Source organism: Pyrus communis, chromosome 17 (assembly GCF_041283825.1).
Source record: "Pyrus communis isolate YQ-2024b chromosome 17, ASM4128382v1, whole genome shotgun sequence".
NCBI classification, from domain to species: Eukaryota; Viridiplantae; Streptophyta; class Magnoliopsida; order Rosales; family Rosaceae; genus Pyrus; species Pyrus communis.
In genome coordinates, this window is record NC_142581.1 from 24,657,525 (window position 1) to 24,678,968 (window position 21,444).

At 35.1% G+C, this 21,444-nt stretch overlaps 4 protein-coding genes across 4 annotated transcripts; 3 read left to right on the plus strand and 1 right to left on the minus strand.

The window, feature by feature from the left end:
* Positions 1–1,613: 1,613 nt before the first annotated feature.
* Positions 1,614–5,259, plus strand: LOC137707526 (pentatricopeptide repeat-containing protein At2g13420, mitochondrial). Its single transcript, XM_068446410.2, has 2 exons — positions 1,614–1,887; positions 2,739–5,259. Exon 2 carries the CDS (start codon positions 2,841–2,843, stop codon positions 4,416–4,418), a length of 1,578 nt encoding a protein of 525 aa, XP_068302511.2. The 5' UTR covers positions 1,614–1,887; positions 2,739–2,840; the 3' UTR covers positions 4,419–5,259.
* A 466-nt stretch (positions 5,260–5,725) lies between these two features.
* LOC137707527 (DNA-directed RNA polymerases II, IV and V subunit 6A) lies at positions 5,726–7,657 on the plus strand. The gene is made up of 5 exons (XM_068446411.2): positions 5,726–5,908; positions 6,204–6,379; positions 6,470–6,521; positions 7,205–7,272; positions 7,369–7,657. The coding sequence occupies exons 1-5, from the start codon at positions 5,840–5,842 to the stop codon at positions 7,436–7,438; spliced, it is 435 nt and encodes a 144-aa protein (XP_068302512.1). The 5' UTR covers positions 5,726–5,839; the 3' UTR covers positions 7,439–7,657.
* A 1,781-nt stretch (positions 7,658–9,438) lies between these two features.
* Positions 9,439–12,728, plus strand: LOC137708238 (tyrosine aminotransferase). The gene is made up of 7 exons (XM_068447273.2): positions 9,439–9,833; positions 10,575–10,914; positions 11,157–11,375; positions 11,510–11,569; positions 11,762–11,917; positions 12,016–12,109; positions 12,325–12,728. The coding sequence occupies exons 1-7, from the start codon at positions 9,550–9,552 to the stop codon at positions 12,441–12,443; spliced, it is 1,272 nt and encodes a 423-aa protein (XP_068303374.2). The 5' UTR covers positions 9,439–9,549; the 3' UTR covers positions 12,444–12,728.
* A 2,203-nt stretch (positions 12,729–14,931) lies between these two features.
* On the minus strand, positions 14,932–20,996 carry LOC137707865 (putative aminotransferase TAT2). The gene is made up of 7 exons (XM_068446796.2): positions 20,444–20,996; positions 17,290–17,629; positions 16,771–16,989; positions 16,418–16,477; positions 15,780–15,935; positions 15,583–15,676; positions 14,932–15,175 (listed from the first exon to the last, which is right to left on the minus strand). Exons 1-7 carry the CDS (start codon positions 20,734–20,736, stop codon positions 15,057–15,059), a joined length of 1,281 nt encoding a protein of 426 aa, XP_068302897.2. The 5' UTR covers positions 20,737–20,996; the 3' UTR covers positions 14,932–15,056.
* Positions 20,997–21,444: the final 448 nt, after the last annotated feature.

The window sequence follows — 21,444 nt, forward strand, 5'->3', positions numbered from 1 at the left end:
GAAAAGGCTGATGAGATGACCACTACCAACAAGGACTCGAAAATCCTTGTTGATCGAGATTTGGATAAATAACCGGTCGGTCTCGAATGTGCTGTTTATCCAAACTAAAGATGTTGCCGGTTGCTTTCACAGTGTTGTTTATCCAAACTGAAGATGTGTTGACGAAAAAAGAAAATAAAAATCTTAAGGTGTTTGAGAGGTTTGCAGTTTGTGTGTTGAATTGAAGGACTTATAATGCCAATATGCTTCATTGCCTATTGCTTACCGTGAGTATCCCGCATGCAGAAGTAATATTCCTAAGAATATTAGATAATCCCTCTTGTGTAAGCACTCCCACTTTTTTGGGATGTGATAATGCATGAAATCCCATCGATTTGGATAAATATGATAATGCAACTCCAGTGGATATAATGCATGCAATTGCATTAAAACCAATCAACGCCTATTATTTGGAGGCAATCCAAACTAAAGGTCCAATCCAAGTGCCATGCATAATAATAGTGAATTATCATGCTATGACCTAATCCAAACAGATTTGATGTTATCCTGATGCCAGTCGTTACCACGACTCTTCACTTGCAGTTTCTCCTAATGTGGTATATCCCAAGTAGACCCGCATAAAGAGATTAAAGAGAGAAGTCCTCCTTCATTTCAACTTTTCCTCCACGCATGCATTAATCTTTCTGCCAATTAATATCCATTTGCCAACCCAAAAAACATGCATTAGGATAGAATCTCCATATTGCACAATTCTCTTGTAAATGGCATGTTTGGAATTATCCCCTTGCGATTAAAAACTTCAAAAGCTATCTAGACCATGTGCATGTAATTTGATATCAAACTTCGAAAATAAATCCCCACAACCAGTCAAGCCTTATCTTTGATCTTCTAATCCAATAGCATTTCAATCTTTTGAAATCCTTAATTATCTCTGCACTTTATAAATAATTTTCAATAATTCCTCAGATAGCATCATGATGATTAAAATCATAATAATATCTAGACAAATTATTAATCAATCATCTCAATCCTCTTTCAATCCAACGGTTCAAAATTTTACTCATTCTACATACTTGATTGCTCGGGATGATAGTGTAAAATCGGGTCCAAACATATTCAAATTTGCATTTTTTTGTTTCTTTTAAGCTTTTTAATTTTATTTTTAGCATCAAATTGAATAATCAAACGAAAACAACCCTTATAATTAAACAAAAACGTGTGAGAGACTAAAATAAATATGTGTCTATTATTTCACTAATTATATTTTGATTTTTCACTTTTTAAATTTCCGACATTACGTTAAAACACTAGAAATTATAATTTTTGTATTTCTAAATTATTACCATAGTAAGATTTAAAGATTTTTAAACCACGGAACTTGGTGAGATCGTTCAGATATTTCGTATATGTTTTAAGGTGAATTTCCTCTAAATCTATTAAACTTTCACTTCTCCATTTTCAGTTTTCATTTTTTATATTAAAAATAAGGAAAGTGTTATTGGCACTCCAAAAATCTCATTCTACACTCCGTGTATTTTTCTTTTCAAATATAGAAAGTTTGAAATGTAGTATAAGATTTTTGGAGTTCCAATAACAATTCCCAAAAATAATTTCTGGACAAAATTTTCCAAAATTGTTATCAAACGAACTATCCCAAAACGATGTCGTCCGCTACCAAAAAGAAAGAAAAATGGAAAAATTGATGGGCTCTTCCTCCCCTTCCACGTCAAGTGAACTAACCATGGCGGTGCTCCTCAGTCTCTCTGTTTATTTAGAGCTTCGACGGCGGGGGTCGTGGTCGTCATTCTGGGCTTGCTTCCACTGCACTTGCAGAAGCTGACCCAAAGAATTTGAAGAGAACTCGTCACGGTGGAGTAAATTGCAGAGGTAACAGGGAACAAACGACGCCGTTTTGTTGAGTTTGGCTTATCAGTATTTTGGTCTCTTTTTTTCTTGTTAGCTTTGGAATTGATCTATAGTTCTTGCTTAGGTAATTCATGACTTAATTTTAGGTTGGGGATTTTCAGTTTGGGGGTTAGGTTTTAGGGTTAGGGACTTAGGAATTGGGGTTTAATTTGTTTAGGGTGAAATCAAAGTATTGCATTAGGACCTTGCAGAATCTCTTCTCAAAAGAACCGGGAATCTGATTATTTCTAATCCATCCCTTCAATACAAACACTTGTTGTTATGTTCTACCAGTTGCGGCGGCACCAGTTAATTGGGTGGTAATGATTTTTAGGTAGGTTTGTTTGGCAGATGTGGGACACGAGAATGTTAGACCATCATCCCGGTGGTATTATCCGAAGAATCGAACTTTGGTTTGGTGAAAAGCAAACAAATTGCAATGCAGAGAGAGAGAGAGAGAGAGTAATGAGAGAACCTCGTGAAATAAACAGAAACATAAAAGATGGAAAAAATGAACTCAAGACATAATGTTTCTCGAGGTTATTTTTATTTAGGACAATAGGCATCACGTTTGGTTGTTTTTGTTTAGTGCTGTGGCATCTTGAAATTTTGGTGAGTATAGATCACCTTGGTAGCTGAGCATTTAAGTTATGCATTTTATCTTTTACAATCGAAAACGTATGCTATGTCCAACAGTTTAGCATTTTTCATAGGAACTATGTCATGGAGATGGAGCCTCATAAATCATACGTGTTCTTGTATGATTATCGGTATTTTCTTACTGGAAGTGGGAGAAAAATTAATTCGTTGATTTGTTTCTTTTACATTGGCAGGTGTTGCATTTGTAAAAAGTGTACTCAGTTTGCTCAGCTGGTTGATAATTTATTCATAACCCAACTGGTATGAAGGTAGATTTATCGTTGTAAGGACCAAGGATGATTTTTGCGGCCCAAAGTCGCGTCTGCTCATCCTTGCCTTGTTTCCAGTTATTCTCCTCTCTTGTTCGTTTCCCTTCAGTTCAAATCCATCGCTCCTGCTCTTCATTCCTCACCCTTAATGACCCAAATGGCGACACAAAGGACGCTAATGATGCTGAATTGATATCGAAAATCCTTGTCCACCACCATAATCCCTTCCACGCCATGGAGTCCTCTCTCCAACTCCATGGTATTACTCTCTCCTCCCAACTTGTCCACCACACCCTCCTCCGCCTCACCAATAATTCCAAAATTGCTCTTGCCTTCTTCCAGTATGCCAAGTCCCTTCCCAACCCTCCTCTCACCACAGCCTCCTTCAACCTGCTCATCGACATCCTTGCCAAGGTCCGTCAGTATGACGTCGCTTGGCAGCTCATCGTTGAAATGGACAACTTCAACCTCACTCCCACCACTGCCACATTTCTTACCCTCATTCGCCGCTTGATCTCCTCTGGCCTCACCCGCCAAGCCGTTCGGGCCTTTGACGACATCGAGACCTTTGTCCAAACCAAGCCCAGTTGCCAAGATTTTTGCTTTTTGCTTGATACCCTTTGCAAATACGGTCATGTTAAGGTTGCAACTGAAGTTTTTAACAAAAGGAAGCACGAATTTGTCCCTGATGTCAAAATGTACACTGTTTTGATCTATGGGTGGTGTAAGATTGGTCGTTTCGATATGGCAGAGAGATTCTTGAGTGATATGATTGAGCGCGGTATTGAGCCCAATGTCGTTACATATAATGTCTTCTTGAATGGTATTTGTAGGCGTGCGAGTTTGCACCCTCAGGAAAGGTTTGAGAAGACGATAAGGAACGCAGAGAAGGTGTTTGAGGAAATGCGGAAGAGAGGGATAGAGCCCGATGTCACTAGTTTTTCGATTGTGCTTCATGTTTATAGCCGTGCTCATAAGCCCGAGTTGTCGCTTGATAAGCTCAAACTGATGAGGGAGAGAGGGATATTCCCCACAGTGGAAACTTACACTTCGGTTGTAAAGTGTCTTTGCTCGTGCGGGAGACTTGAGGATGCAGAGGAGCTGCTTGGTGAAATGGTGAGAAGTGGGGTTAGTCCATGTGCAGCTACGTATAATTGTTTCTTCAAAGAGTACAGGGGGAGAAAGAACGGGGAAGGTGCTCTGAAGTTGTACAGGAAAATGAAGGAGGATGGTTTGTGTGTGCCCAGTATGCACACCTATAACATATTGGTGGGAATGCTTTTGGAATTGAATCGAATGGAGATTGTGAAAGAAATATGGAATGATATGAAAGAGAGTGGAGTGGGACCGGATTTGGATTCGTATACCATGTTGATTCATGGGTTATGTGCAAAACAGAAGTGGAGGGAGGCTTGTCAGTTCTTTGTAGAGATGATAGAGAAGGGTCTTCTTCCTCAGAAGATTACTTTTGAGACACTCTACAAAGGGTTGATACAATCTGATATGTTGAGAACTTGGCGAAGATTGAAGAAGAAACTCGATGAAGAGTCTATTTCGTTTGGGTCAGAGTTCCAAAAGTATCACCTTAAGCCATTTAGGAGATGATATTCCATCTGCAGGCAACTGTAGGATGCATGCTGTGAGCAATTGCATTTTGTTTTCAAGAGATATTGCTGTGCCTTTGGCAGAGTCACATTCAACCTCAATCGTTTCGTGCCCTTCATTCCAAGCATTGATTAATTCTCTATAATGATGCGGTAAATGAGATGCTTGCAGTTTCTTGTATTTCTACATGGCCTTACAGATTAACTTTCTGGGATCTGCGCAACCCTGTCTGAACCGATCCTGGCAGAGTTTCTTGGCTCGACTACCTCTCAAGATGTGTGGCGGGCTCTCAAGAAAAATGTTCATCCGCAGATTATCACTCGGGCACTCCATCTCAAACTTCAACTTCAAACCATCGACAGGGGCATCTCTAGCATCTGTGATTACCTTGACGATATCAAAACACTTGCATATGCCCTCGCTGCCATTCAGAATCATGTCACGGATTCTGAGCTTGTTCGCTTCACTCTCGCTGATTTGGGTGATGGCTATGAATCTTTTACGAGGTTCATCCCTACATGATCAGTCCTTCCAACGTTTGATCTACTTCACGCACTCTTACTGAACCAAGAATATCAACTTTATCAGCTTCGCTCTCAGGCTCAAACTGCGCCTCCAGGAAATTGCGGTCTTGGATTTCTTCGTTGTGGACCTTGTGGTTGTTCCTGTCCATTTTAGTGCATGCTGAAGAAGGATAGATAACAATGTACTCATACAAACAGAGCTTCTCATTTGAATAAAATGATGAGTTCTTTTGTATGTGAAAAGTTCCTTAACACCGTTTTATTGTTTACTTGATTCCTTTTCATACTTAATCGAAAAAAATGCATCTTAATCCTAATTCGTCCTTTATTTTGTTTTTCTAAACCCTAAAGCCCTAATCCGCCCTAATAACGGTGATCATAATTGGAATTGCCTAATTCGACCTCACAACGGTGATCATAATCGAAAATAACGATGTGAGCATTTCTGCTCGTCAATCGAGGCTCAATCTTATCAACGGCGACGGAATGATTGATGGACGACATTCATAACCAGAACCATTCATTCTCTTTATTATCATCTAAAGATCATACATGCAAAAAATTATTCAATTTAAGATCGTTTAGTCATCCATATGTATAAAACGAACCAAACTTTTGAGTAATATGTGATATCCTCGTAATAAACCATTCATTTTTGTGTGGTTCATATGAATTGTTAAAAAATTTCACGGCGAACCGTCCATTAAATGTTATATTTTTACATCTATCGTCGTTGACCATATAGGTATTTTATTGACGTACTTAAAATTCTGATATAATAAGGTCAAAGTCCCTTCCTCCACTTTTGAAAGACGCCTCCAGCTGCTTCTGCTGCTTCTCCTGCTGCTGCTGCTGCTTCTTCTTTCTCCGGCGGCACATCGAAATCACCAAGTAACCATGGCGGACGAAGATTACAACGATATGGACATCGGGTACGAGGATGAGCCAGTAGAGCCAGAGATTGAGGTAACGATCTTACTTTAATTTTGTCTCTTGCTTCTTTCAATTATATGATGATTGCTGTTAATATCTCTGATTAACAAATTGACTGGATTCATAGTTTGTATTTTATTGAAAAAATTAAAGAAATAAATTTGAAGTTGCGATATAGTAATGCAGTCTAGTGGTATTTAGGGTTTAGGGTCCTAGGTTTTAGTTTTGAATCTTTTGGGTTGTGAATTCGATACCAATTTATTTCCCACTTTTATTGTAAATATGTTGCATAAAAAATAAATTTGAAGAACAATTGGGTAATGGACAGGAAGGCGCAGAGGAGGTAGAGGATGCGGAGAATGCTAACGATGATCTTCCAGGCGATGCCATTGAAGTTGATGACAAAGAAGAAGAAGCACCGGTGGAACGACCGCGCAGAACATCCAAATTTATGACCAAATATGAACGTGCTAGAATATTGGGTACTCGTGCTGTGCAGATCAGGTATATTTCTATTCAGTTTCAATTTTGAATCTTTGTTGTTGATTGATTTGAATTGGAAATTGATTGAGATTGTATGGTTTGGATGAGCAGCATGAATGCCCCTGTGATGGTTGAGTTGCAGGGCGAGACTGACCCACTTGAGGTAACATTTTCCTGCACCTATATTTATGCTCGAATATTGGAATCGATCAATGCCTAGAAAGTAGAACTGTTACCATGTTAACCTGCTGCTTCACTTTGACGCCCACAAAACAAGTGCTTGTGTATTGGATAGAAGTGTTACCATGTTAACCTGCTCTATTACTTGCACAGAACAAGTGCTTGCATATTGGATTTTTGTTCTGCCATTGTTTTCTTCCACGTTCCTTTAAAACAACTCGTTTTTATAAATTAAGAGTTAAAATCAAAGAACGGCCAAACCTTACAGAATCTTATTGTACTATGTGCCATTGTGTGACTGCTGGAAAATGGCCAGAAATGGTGTGTTGTGACTTGTGACTATGTGCATGTTATCTTGATATAGCATCTAATTGCAGTTTACTTTGATGTTGAGTTTTTCTCTTTCTACTTTTGGCTTTCTTTGCTTCTATAGAAAGCTGATCGCCCGTCTTTCTGGATAATATTAGGATACCATCCTCTGTATATCATGTTGAGAATGATTTTCCATAGAACATAAGAAAACATATTAGTTTCTTGAAGCGGCAAAAGAAATTATGTTATCTAATCTGACTTGTGGGAGCTCCAATTGTTTAGTACTGTAATGATACAATACATAGGGTTCCCTTACACTACACTGGTATGACCTCGTATGTTATGATGGTGTAGATTGCTATGAAGGAGCTTCGTGAGCGGAAGGTGCCCTTCACCATTCGCCGCTACCTGCCTGATGGAAGGTGCGGTTTTGATTTTAGTTTATCTTCATTTTAAGCATTGTATTTTTGCTTTCGCATGTGTTTTAGAAACGTTTTAATCGGGTCTGAAATTTTCAGTTACGAAGATTGGGGAGTAGATGAGTTGATTGTGGAAGACTCGTGGAAGAGGCAGGTGGGAGGTGAATGATCATCATCGATGCATGAAAAATGGTCCGATGTTGGTATTTTATCAATAAATTTCCCGTGAAGATCTGCTTCTGTTGACTTGTAACATTTGTAACATTTTACCTATAAACTTACATGCTACGAGACCTTTTCTATCTGTCATTTGTAAATGTTTTGATGTACCGTTGAGGACATAGAAATTTAAGTATGTTTTAAGGAAGTCGAGGACATTCTTCTTTTAGAGATTATCCATGCCAAATCGGCTGAATCGACATCCCGTATCATGAATTAGTAACTACATCAAATCTTCCAAAAATCCCAATTGTTTCGAATTTTTTTTTTTTTATTGGAATGGAATTTTTACGGAATCCCCATGAATAGGATCAAACCTTATCCTATGGTCCGTTCATGAGGTTCCTCTTTCTTATTCTTAAAAAAGCCCCCGAGAGGGTTTAGTTGATCCATGATTTATATTTTGTCTTTCGTTTCCTTTTCATTTCGGAACCACTCTCATTTACGTTAAAATTAACACAGAAATTTGACATGATTTGAGCAAAGTGAAACAAAGGATAGTAGGACTGGACTTGGCAAGATGTCGCGGTTTTGGGTCGGAGCTTATCGAGTCGGCTTGATAATGTTTGGATCCGTTAATTAACCTGGGACAACTAATACCAATTTATCTTCACTCTGTAATTGCTTGTTCTAATCTTTAGGTTTCTTAATTATTGCTTCTTCCTCTCGCTAGTTTTCATTCGTCCAACGCAAACAAATACGACAGTGCAGAATGGGTACATTGCTCCAATGACAAAAAAAAAAAAAAAAAAAAATGATCTGGATTGAAATTACTCAATCTAACAAGTTAGAATAAACCCCTATGGCCACCATAAACACAAAAATAAAGACGCCACTAATGTGAATCTGCCACAAAATAACAATGGACACAATAGATTTTTACAGGCGACCATACCGGTCATTGCTAAAGAAATAGACCACATAAAGTCATTCTAGAGGTGCGAGATCACATCAAGTCTAAGAGAGGGACACCATGCATTTCTTAATCACTCTAATGGATGTCAATTGCAATTGCTCCCGGTTGTTGTTCAATCCCCTTCAAAACAAGAATTTTTTATCATTATTATTTGATCAATCATTTTTATGTAGTTAAGGTGAAGAACTAACTAAATCAAGGATTTTGTGTGTTTTCGAGTATAGGATATTTCAGGCTTTTTAACTCTTAGATCTTAATTTTTGTATTATTAATTAAAAATGTAACAGTTAAAAACACAAAATATTTGGTATTCCCAATTTTCATAAAAAATTTCAAACCAAAATCATTTTTCTTTATTATCAATCAAATCACTTTTCGAAAATTTAAAATTCTATTTTATCGTCAATTCAATCACCATTAATTTTTTTTCATTTTCTTATTGATGAATACATCCAACATGTGCTGTAAGTGGCTTGATCGGATAGGAACAGAAAAATGGACTCAAACGTAGTATGTTTTGTACCTTTGTACCAAGGAGGAATCGCACCATTTGAATGTGTCAAAGGACGCATTAATTATTGAATTCATGTGGCAAGTGCTGGAACGATCGTAGTCAGAATAATTTTAAGAAGTTTTGATCAAAAAAAAAAAAAAAACAATTTTGAGAAGATCGATTTTTTTTTTGATTTTTTTATAAGTAACGTTAGTGAGATAAAATTTACAATTAAATGATATATGATCAATAAGAATGAGCACGTTTATCAACCCTTAAATTATAATTCAATCATCTTCTTCCATATTATATATCTACAAATTTAATCTAGCTAGCATTTCTCTTTTTTATACAACGATAATTTTTGCAGTATAAGATAGTTAAATTGAACAAGTTTTATTTACAAATAAATTAGACCATACTACAATTGACGACGGAAATAGAATAGTTAAAAACATACATCGGCAATTGGTTCTTTAACACAGTGGTAGTCCTTGTATAACGGCGTAGATTCAAATCTCGTCGATAACTAATCTAACGTCTAACCTAATAAAATATATTCTTTAACAAAAAAAAAAAAAAAGAGAAAAAAAAGAAGACATTGAGTATATACCTCAACTTCACAAACCCCCACCAACAATTAACGGTCGAAATGGTGGAGAAAGAGTCGAAGAAGAAGTGGAATTTTGAGGGGAATTTCCATGGAGAGCAAAAAACGGCATCACCACCAGTCACAGTTCGAGGAATCCTGTACATGATAATGCGAAGTCTCAACAAAGATGACGATAGGCCAATCATTCCTCTTGGTCACGGTGACCCCTCTGCCTTCCCATGCTTCCGAACTAGTGCTGCAGCTGAAGACGCCGTCGTTGACGCCCTTCGCTCCGCCCGCTATAACTCTTACTCTCCCACCGTTGGTATTCTACCGGCAAGAAGGTATATACACAAGTCAACTTTGATAACAATTTATTGCTACCCAATTTTTATTTTTTTATTTTTATTAAATTCTAATTCTATGAAGCCTTGTTGTGTCTAGATTAGGCCTGTCAAACTGTTCGTGTTTGCCGTTTTTGTGTTATATCGATATGTCAATATGTCGTGTTGGATTAAGCTCGTCATCTTAAGGATTCTTAATAGATTACCCGATATTGACGATTTGTTAACAAGTTGTATTGTTTTTTGTGGGGTCATACAAGAAATTGTCATACCTAATTCCTAGATCTGTCAAACGAATATTGGGGGTCTCATCGACACTGTTGGCTTAGGCGCTTGGCGGTTGACTACTGTCTTGATTAATCATTGGGTGTTTCAAAATTAATCAAATTTAATCAAATTTAGGCGCTTGTCGGGTTAACAGTTTGAACTTTTTGAGTCCAATAGTTGTTTAATCCTTGTAATTTAATCAAATTTAGTCGCAACATATTTTGTGTTTGAAACCTCAAATCTTAACTTGATTCCCACATGAAGGTTCAAGCCGCACCTGAGGGAGAGTGATACCTTGATATGTATTGTTGATCTCTCTGATTTGGCCTAATTACAAGCCGTTACATAATTTATACGTATTACGTTCTGTCACGTATACATGATGTGTTTATTTATACACTTGTTCAAGTAACATTTCAAATTAATTAGTACTTACTCTCGTTACTAAATTGATGCCGGAAATGCAACGTTCAGGGCAATTGCTGGTTACCTCTCCCATGATCTGCCGTACAACCTATCACCGGACGATGTATATCTTACAGTTGGATGTTCAAATGCGATTGAAGTCATCATAGAAGCTCTTGCACGTCCGGGTGCCAACATTTTGTTTCCGAGGCCAGGCTTCCCTTACTATGATGTTCGGGCGGCCTGTTCCAATCTTGAAGTCCGTCATTATGATCTCCTTCCGGACAAGGGCTGGGAGGTTGATCTCGAAGCTGTTGAAGCACTTTCGGATGAAAATACTGTTGCCATGGTGATCATCAATCCTGGCAATCCTTGTGGAAATGTATACTCACCTCAACACTTGGAGAAGGTTGGTTAACTGCTCTAACACGAACTACTACTTGTTCGGTTTTTCTTGCTAATCTAAGGATTCTAGTCCTAATGTGTGTATGGATCAAGGTAATTCATGCGTGTTATGTTTCGTATACCACATCTCTAGTTATAAGGTTCAGGCTCCCGACAAATACACCAGTGAGACGGTTCATAATGTGGTTTGAAATAAAGATTTTAACTAAAAGATAATTACTAGTTTTGATTTTGGTGGAGTTCTAGATTGCGGAGAAGGCGAGGAAGCTTGGGATTCTGGTAATTGCTGATGAAGTTTATGAGCAGATTACTTTTGGAAGTACCAAGTTTGTGCCAATGGCGGCATTTGCAGCTACTGTGCCTGTTATTACACTTGGTTCTATATCGAAGAGATGGATCGTACCTGGTTGGCGACTTGGTTGGCTTGTCACCTGTGATCCCGCTGCCACTCTTAAAAATTCTGGGGTCTCTCTCTCTCTCTCTCTCTCTCTCTCTGTATATATACGTGTGTGTGTGTGTGTGTGTGTATATATCATAATGTTGGAGTATATATGGCGTAATTAATCAAATCTCTGTTTTTTCTTTGTTCTTGTCCTCAGCTAATTGAGCGCATAACGGAGTGTCTTGAAGTTACAACTGATCCTGCAACCTTCATTCAGGTTTTGTAATCAAGTTGCTTTTTTGCTTGCTTATTTACAGTTTATGAGCCGAATAACCAAAGCTCAAGATGGGATCATTTTTCTAACAAGCGTAGTATCTTGTTAAACCGAGCTCAAACTGTATTGTGCCGGTTTAAGGCGGTAGAGAAACCCTTGGAGACCACTATAAAACGTGAGTTATTATGCATGCAGGCAGCAATTCCTCAAATTCTAGAGAAGACCAAAGAGGAGTTCTATTCAAACATAATTGCGATTTTAAGACGTTGCGCGGACATATGTTTCGATAGACTTCAGGAAATCCCCTGCATTACTTGCCCAAGCAAACCAGAGGGTTCCATGTTTCTAATGGTAAGGGCATTACACATATATGTGCGCGGGAGAGTGAGCGCTTACGCGTGTGTTTTTATGCCTGTGATTCGTAAAAGATGTGAAATTTTGTGATGCAGGTGAAGCTAAACCTCGAATTATTGGATGACATTGGTGATGATATGGAGTTTTGCATTAAACTTGCCGAAGAGGAATCTGTTGTCGTTTTACCTGGTAAGAATCAAAACTCACTAGCATGCATCAAAATCGAACACCGGATTTCAATCTCTCTTACCTGCAACAACACACCAAATCGAAGAATGTCAAAACACATCATTTCAGCACTTGATCAAACAGTCAGATCAACTACAAGGACTCAAATTTGAATCATATATTGAAGATTGCACATAAACTTCGCTATAATTCCTCGCGGTTAACATTATTTGCAGGGGTGGCTGTGGGAATGAAGAACTGGTTGCGCGTAACCTTCGCTTGTGATCATTCATGTCTCGAAGATGGCCTTGGCCGGATGAAAGCCTTCTACCAACGGCATGCCAAGAAACATTAGTTAACTTGTTGATGGTGGTGATCAACAACTTCTCGTTGGATCCCATGCTCCGTTCGAAACTTCAAATGCTGGCTCTACCTTGAATAAATGAAGATCGATAGTTCCAAAAATTAATCTATTAGCCAGTCGTGTAATACGTATAAACAAAATAAAATCGAGGGTGGTCGGAGATCAGTAACTTCGCGTTCGATCTGCCTCTCTCATTGCTCCATTCATCTCTGGAAGATTCAAAAACATGTACTATTGATAAATTATGCAACTTAAATCTAAATTATTTGTACGGCATATTCAGTGAATTCAGAGAATTTATCATATAAAGCCAAAACTTACTCTTCGATTTCAAAAATGTTTAGTTTTTATAAAAACTATCAATTATAATAAAAAAAATGTACTTGAATAGACTTAAATGCAGGTTTTCGTAATTTTCTTTCCCACCAAAGCCGAACCAGTTGCCGACAATTTTTCCAGTGATAAGCCAAAAAATTCAGTTGCTCTGCATGCGGTATGGGTGGGTATTGGATCAAATGGAGCTTTATTTCTTTGCTAGGATAAAAAAAAAAAAATATGATCAGAATTAATAGGTTCATATACACCGGTAACAATTTTTACCCAATGAATCCAGATCCATTCATCGGTCTGCAAAAGTTGCATACTTTGTTGTTGGTGAATGAATCAGCACAATTTAATACTTTTGTCTCAAGAGGGTTTAGACTTTAAGGTTTATATTGTTTTTTTATTTTACTGGGTATTTGAGTCTTTTCGAGTGCATATTTGGGTAAATTAGAAATTATTTATAAAAATTGATATTTATGAAACTGAGTATCAAATTTTGGCTATTTATGATAAATACTCATGAATTTAAAAAACTATGGCTCATTCACTTGTAAGTGAAATGCCTTAGGTTTGATTCTCCTCAAAGACGAATTTGAACAAAATTATTGTTAACCCATTGTGAAATTAAGCTCACCCTCTCCCTCTCCCTCTCAGTGTAGATAATATCATTTGTTAAAAAAAAAAAAAAAAAAAAAAAAAAGGGTAAGGCTCATTCGGTACTATTTATGTAAAAAACACTTTTACATGACTAGTTTGGAGTTATTTTTTTTCACCCTCTCCCTCTCCCTCTTAGTGTAGATAATATCATTTGTTAAAAAAAAAAAAAAAAAAAAAAAAAAGGGTAAGGCTCATTCGGTACTATTTATGTAAAAAACACTTTTACATGACTAGTTTGGAGTTATTTTTTTTCAAGCTGCTTAATAATAGCATATGAGTGTTTAGTATATTGTTAAAAGGTGCTTTTAGCATTAAAAAAATGGTGATAAGATGTCAAAAAGAAAGTCTCATTAACGGTGTTGTTCACCTGCCTTCAATAAATAAATAAAAAGAATTAGAAGAATGTGTAGAGCTACTTCTGCTTTCTGTTTTGAACCCATAATTTTTGTTCAGTTACCGAACACAATTAAGACCCTAACCTTTTTATGAAGATGCTTTAAAAAAAAAAAAAAAATGAGCAACCCCAAATCAGCCTTAGAAGGACTTCCATAGTAAAAGCACTTCTATTAGAAGCGCATTGAATTTTTTAATAAAAAATCAAGTGTTTCTTCTAGAAAACACTTTTCAAGTGATATTTTTAACGAGCATTTCTACTTTTTTCTACCAAACATGATCTGAAGCGTTTTTAGTTATGAAGCACTTTCAAACATGTATAAGTATATAATGAATGAATATTGAATAAAATAATATGTTACAGAGAAAATAATCACAAATCACAAACAGAAGAACAATCATTTCTAAATTCACATTTTGATTCAGGTCCCTAATCAACCTAATTGTTATAATTAAACCTTATTTGTTTAAATAGTTTGATCAAGGATCCTAGCATCATTTAAGAGATTTAACTTATGCATTTATGCATTCAATATCCCACAAATTATGAAATTTAAACAAATCCAAACAATATTGTTACAAATATAACAATTACTTAAAAATCAATAAAAGAGTAAGTTGTTCTTCACATGGTTCTAGCGAAAAACAAAAAAACCACATATTATTAATATAGTGCAAGTAATAATATTGATATATTTTAAAACATAAAATAAACGCATATAATTAGCATGGGTACGCTCATAAAAAAAAAATATTGGTACAAATTAAAGTAAAAATTTGGGTACATATTCAAATTCAAAACTATGGGTACAAATTAAATTGAAAATATGGGTACATATTAAAATTCAAAATTATGGGTACAAATTAAAACTAAAAAAAATGTTGGCATAAATTAAAAAATGGATACAAACTATAAATAGAAATATATGAAAAAAAATACTAAAAAGATTATATTTGAAAATGATTAAAAAACATTTTTAAATTGACATATAATGACTTGTAAATAATTTAATATTCAAATAATGACACGAAGAAAAATCAAGAGACCTCAATAAAAAATAAAAAAGAAATAAGATTTTAATTAATGAGAAGAAGAAACGAGAGATGAGAACTTAATTTATCCTTTATTTTATTTATAAAACGTAACATTTGGAGATTGTATGTGAAAGTTGCCGATTAGCATCTGAGCACCATACACTTAATTTGACAGTGAATATAAAAGAAGACATGTTAGATCTTCTTGGCATGTCTTTTGTGGAAGGCTTTTATCCTCTTAAATCCATCTTCAAGTACTGAAAGCTCCACAGCAAAAGTAATGCGGACCCAATCTTTCCGTCCAACCGTGACCCCTGAAAACCATGGGTTTTGATTCATGACTAATATTAATTTCATTCATCATGGACTTACATGCCTCCTGTGGTATAAGAGGATTAGATTGGAATAGATAAGTTATTAAGGTATGCCAACTTGAAGGTAAGAGATGGATTAGAACGGAGAAGTTTTTTTTTTCATTTGAATCCTCTTCTAATTCTTTCGAAATGTAAAATCATTCTCTTTTACCTTCAACATACCTTGAATTTAAAGGATTATCCGTTCCAATCAAACCCTTTAAACCAAACGAGGCCACAATTATATTGATTATAAAATGATTATTTTCTAGAGAAATTGTTAATTGCAAATTAAAACATGAATATACAATTTATTATATTGTTAGATTGCAAATATTATGGTGTGTAAGTTCTTCAATTATTTTTACCTGGAAGAACAATCACCGACTCCTCTTCGGCCAACTTAAGACAAAACTGTATATCATCATCAATGTCTTCAAGTGCTGATAGATTTAGCTTTACCTGTTAATTACGATTAAGAATAATTACCACTGATTTTAGCTCATGTATGTTTGGATTAACAAGTTTAATCTCGCAAAAAACAAAGGCTTTAGATAATCCTTACCAATACAACCATAGATCCTTGTGGTTTGTTTGGGCAAGTAAGGCATGGAATTTCCTTCACCATTTCATATAAAAGATCTGCGGCTTCTCTCAAAAGGCCAATTATGTTTGAGAAAAACACATCTTTTGTTCTCTCAAACATTTGAGGTATAGCTCCCTGAAAATGATAATCAATAGTTAATAATAATATTACACTTAATATGAACGATGATTTTCCAATGCAATCATGTTGAAAGATAATAATTTGCTTTGACAGTGTAATATGAGGTCCACAACGTAAACACCAGCCTTGTTACAGTAAAAAAATGTCATTAGGCATAAGTTTGGACCGTATACTTTGACGATAGTAGTACCTTACTTTTCTTGTAACTCAAATGTTGAATGTTAATGCCATGTCATAATCGTAAAGTATGAAGATAGACAGTTTAAAAGTTAATAACAATGATGAGTGATTCTATGACATCCACTAATAATTTTATTAAAACAAAGAGGTCAAATACATTTTTATGGGTACGTAACCTAAAATTTCCCAAAATTATCTAAAGAAAAAGTTTGAAGCTATGTAAGTATTTATGCGAACATGCATGCATACATACGGATGTATTATGTATAAATGTATGCATGCATGTATACAGGTACCTGAATGAATGTTGCTGGGTCAGTAGTGATGTCGAGATAGTTGTTAAGTGTGTCCACAATCTGCAATTGAAAACATCAATACCACAGACCTATTTAGTTTAGAAATATGACAAATAACAACAGTTTCTTATCACGGATTCCGTTTTACTGTAACAAAAACTATCCCTTATATATTTCATTGTTTTCCCCTTTTCGCTATGGTAAAACGAGATCCACGCTGAAAACGAGCTCGTATATATATACTTATATATGCGTCAATGAAGCTACTTTACTGCTCACAGAAATAACAGCATAAGAAAAATATAGGTGAAAGCAAAAATATATACACACAGACAAAACACCAGTTTGAGTACCCCAGTTTTTTCAAAGATGCCATTGGGATCATTTTTGACAATCCAGCCAAGTTTCCAACCAGGAACAATCCATGTCTTTGATATAGAGCCAAGCGTAATAACTGGTACGATGGAACTAAACCTTCCCATAGGTACAAAAGGGTTGCTGCCGAAAGCTAGATGCCCATAAACTTCATCCGAAATTACGAAGATGCCAAGTTTGTTTGCTGTTTCTGCAATCTATTAATTTTGACAAGCACAAAGTTCATTAGAGCTTAGTACAAATTCGTTTCGATTAAACACTCCATCGAAAAGAAGACGTCAATCTGAGCCCTACAACTCATGCTAATTGGCCAAATGATCGATAAGTAGTTTAAATATGTCGTCAAACAAATGCTTATGTTGTTCAATTGTGACATTCCAATCAAGTCGATCAATGGTCTATATTCACATTCAAGCAACATATATAAAACAGTATGACAAGACAACATTTTCCATAGATTAAAATTGATCTAGCAAGTTATTTATGTGCACATATACCTTTTTCAAATGCTGAGAAGTGAGGACATTTCCACAGGGATTGCTAGGATTGATGATAACCATAGCGGCAGTGTTGTGATCTGCAAGAGATTCAACAGAATCAAGATCCACCTCCCAGCCCTTTTCAGGAAGAAGATCGAAATGGCGTACTTCGAGGTGGTCAAACGCTGCGCGAGCTTCGTACTGAGGGTAACCAGGCCTTGGAAGAAGAATGTTGGCACCAGGACGTGCAAGGACAGATACTATGATTTCAATGGCTTGGGTACAACCAGCAGTGAGATATACATCATTCGCCGATAACTTGTTTGGTTGGTCGCGGGAGAGATATTCTGCAATAGCCCTTTTGAGCCAGAAATACAAATATACGTACACGATAAATTTCATTAGATTTTTCATTCAACAAGAAGATTCAAAAAGAACCACTACATACTGATATAGTTACATGTTCGCGATACTAAAAATATTTTCAACACTACTAATATTATTGAAATTAATAAGGAATCGTTTAATAACATTTCAATTTTGTATTTTAATTTTCATTTTTCGTAACATTGAGAAGAAGTATATGTGAAAAAACGAGGAATAGTGAGAGATGAAGGGAAGTTGTGAGAGAGAAGTGGGAGAAATGAGTAAGATTATATGAAAACATTAATTTCAAATTGCAACATTGTTTGTCCATGTAGCCGTCTCCAGATTTCGTTCATTCTTGTACTTTTGATTTTGTTTGCGATGTTTAGGGTTATTTTGATAAATGCTTTGATTTTGGAACCAATCATTTGTAAAACTGCAAGTTGATTCTAGAAAAGTATTTATGCTTATTGTAGGAAGTACTTCAAATACTTTTAGAACAAAAATCATATTCTTTAAAAACGATCTTAATCATTTAAAAGCACCTCCAAAACGAGCTCTTTTTCAAATTCCAAATTTCCACCCCTCCAAAATTCAAAATGTTCAGCTCCACTGAATGACCCGCGATCCTGACCTTACACCATTAGGTATTCGGCCAATAATAAGGCCATATGTTGAAAAATTAACATAAATCATTATTTTATTAGAACGAAGCACGACACCATTAGGTATTGATACAAGTCACGAAACTTTGGAGTTGCAATGATGAAAACAGATTCTTTTCGGACTTTTTTTTTTTTGTGAGGATTTAAAAATTTGTGAATTGTGTTCGTTGATCATGCATTATGTATAAATTTTCGTCAAGTACTGTTTGTATTCAATTTTGAATAAAAAAAATTTAAAATAATATTACGATGTATAATGACCTAACACAATTCATAAATTTTTGAAATTCTCACTAAAAGCATCGAAAGAGAATCCGGATTCCTCTTCTCCACCTTTGTCGTGCACATGGTACAATTTAAAATGTACAACAAATCAAAATTATATTTGACTGTGTCAAGACATATAAATTGTACTGTTCGATGTATTTTGTTGCAATATGTGGGGTCACCACTCACGAGTGGCTGTCCCTGTCTGATTCCTATGTAATATGATATTATATATGTGAACTCCGGAGTGTGACAAAACATGCAAGTGGCCCATTGTTTGTTTTATTTATGATATTAATATTATTATGTTGATATCTAATTCTTACTTTTGATCATAATATATTGACACTGCCTTTAAATTTTTTGACCAAAAATATAATTTATACGTGAGTTCAGTATATTAATATCACACTTATATTTTTAAGTTCAGTGTACAAGACCTAAGGCTTATCAAAATAAAACTATTATATATAAGGAAAACTAACGAAAAATTCAAAAAAACTTCCTTTATATATATTAGATGTAGATTTTTCCCTTTACCTTTTATTTTTCCTTCTCCGCTCACGGTTTTTTTTTTTCTTTTTCCTTTCTCTATAAAAATAAAATAAAATAAAATCTTGACCGTTCAAACAGGAGATAAAGAAGGAAAAAAAAAAAGGGAAGAGAATCCTTATATATATTAGCAATTAGCACCAAATCACCAACCACTTGTACATATGAAACTGGGGTCTCCTAAACAAGCCAAATAGCAAACAGAACCCCATTTTTTATTATTTATTTATGTATTTTTCTGGGGACGTTTTAGATGCGGTCCTTAATTACCAATGTTCTTTGACTGAAATCTTGGTGGTTTTTAGTTTTTGATCGAAGTCTCTGATATTATAATGTAATAATGTATTTAATAATGTATTTATATGTAGGTTATTATATTTTTAAAATAAAAATGAAATTTGTAGTTATTTATATTAATGAGATTTTAAATAAAACCCATATTTTATGGGATTAAAAATATTAAAGATGAATTATACTCTCCAATATATTGTGTGTGTATACATATATATATATATATACACACACACATGTGTACATTCATCAAAACTAAACAAAAAATTATTATACCAAAGCATGGGTATATTTTTCAAAAGCACAAAAAAAAAAAATATATATATATATATATATATATATATATTAGCCGCCTTAATAACATTATTAAATTCCTTATATTAAACTTGACATAAATACATTCTCAAATCAACGAAATAGAATGTACCCATATAAGTTTGAAAATAGATCAGAGAAAAGATTGAATGAAATTTTATATAAAAAATGGGTACATTTTAAATTAAAAAAAGGTACATTTTTAACAAATTGGTAAATTTAAGAATGGATACATATAAGATAAAAAAATTGCAATTTTTTTATAAAAATTTAATGGGTTCAAATTTATTCTAATTTTATTTTTTTATTTGGGAAATGTTTGAATTGAAAATTAATTAGGAGTTTAATAAGGGTGTGAGTATTAAAACTCTAAAACAATTACTAATTAAAAAATAATAATTATTTAACTTAAATGTAATTGATTAATATATTAATGTTAGAAACTTTGATTAAAATTTGAAAACTGATAAAATCTTAGCCAATGAACATTAGAAACTAATTTTTCTATTTTTCTAATGCAGATATTTTTTTCTGATTTTCTGTGTTTACAAGTAAAGTTTGTAAACAAGGAAATGGTGCCATTGAATTTCTTAATATTGGCTAGAAATACATGCAAATATGAGAAAGGAAAAATAAAAGCAAAACGAACGGAAGAAAATGAAGCAGCAAATTAAACTTCCAGTAAGACTAAACTAAACAAGTGCATACAAACATACCTTCTTGCCGGAATAACGCCGCCGGTAGGACAGTAAGAGTTGAACTTGAAGGAATGGAGGGCATCTGCGACGGCGTCAACAGCCACCGGAGTGGTCCAAAACGATCGGAATTCAGTAGGGTCCCCGCGGCCAAGCATAATGGTGGGCCGTTGATCATCACCAGCTGGGTTCTTGAGATTTTTCATTAACATCGTGAGAGCTCCTCGGACGGAGATCGACGCCGTGTTCAGTTCTTCGTTCCCTCGGAACTGCCATTTCTTCTGCCAGCCATTCTCCACACCCTCCATCTCCATGCCCTAGCTAACTTTTATGTTGGTGGCTGTTGGGCTTATAACTCTCTAAGTGAAGGATGATAACACTCTACAACTCTCCACTATATAATTCTCCATCTCCATTACTATCCTTTAGAGAAAGTCTTAGGTCTAGCATCCGGACATGCGTGTCCGTGCGAATGTTAGACCCAAAATCCTCTCATGGCCCACCACCACTTCTTTCGAAAACACATCACTACCTCATGTAATGACCACATCTAGGTCCTTCACACAAGAATTTCTCGACCTAAAAATTTAACACGTGTATAAAATAACCATGGTTAATCTTCCAACGTAACAATTCCCTTTGTAGTAGTTTCCAAAAAAAAAAAAAAAAAAAAAAGTCCCTTCGTAGTGGTAAATAACAAGTCTCTTGTGGTGGAGATTTTTTTTCAAGTGTCTGGTATCCAAACGGATACTCCCCGTGTCATAAAATAAGTGGAGGAACATGAAAAAATAAATCTTTTTTTTCCACTTGTATTAATGCATGTGAAGTATTGTTTGAATACTTGGTACTTAAAAAAATCTCATTGTGGTGACCTAGTTCGAGCTATGCTTAATTTTCAGTACCATCACTTCTCTTTTGCTGATTCCTCATTCCAATTGTTCCCCCGAAAAGGCATTCTATAATTTTTTTTGTGTTAATCTTAGTTTATTACCCTAAAGTTTATTGATTTTCAACATTTTGAT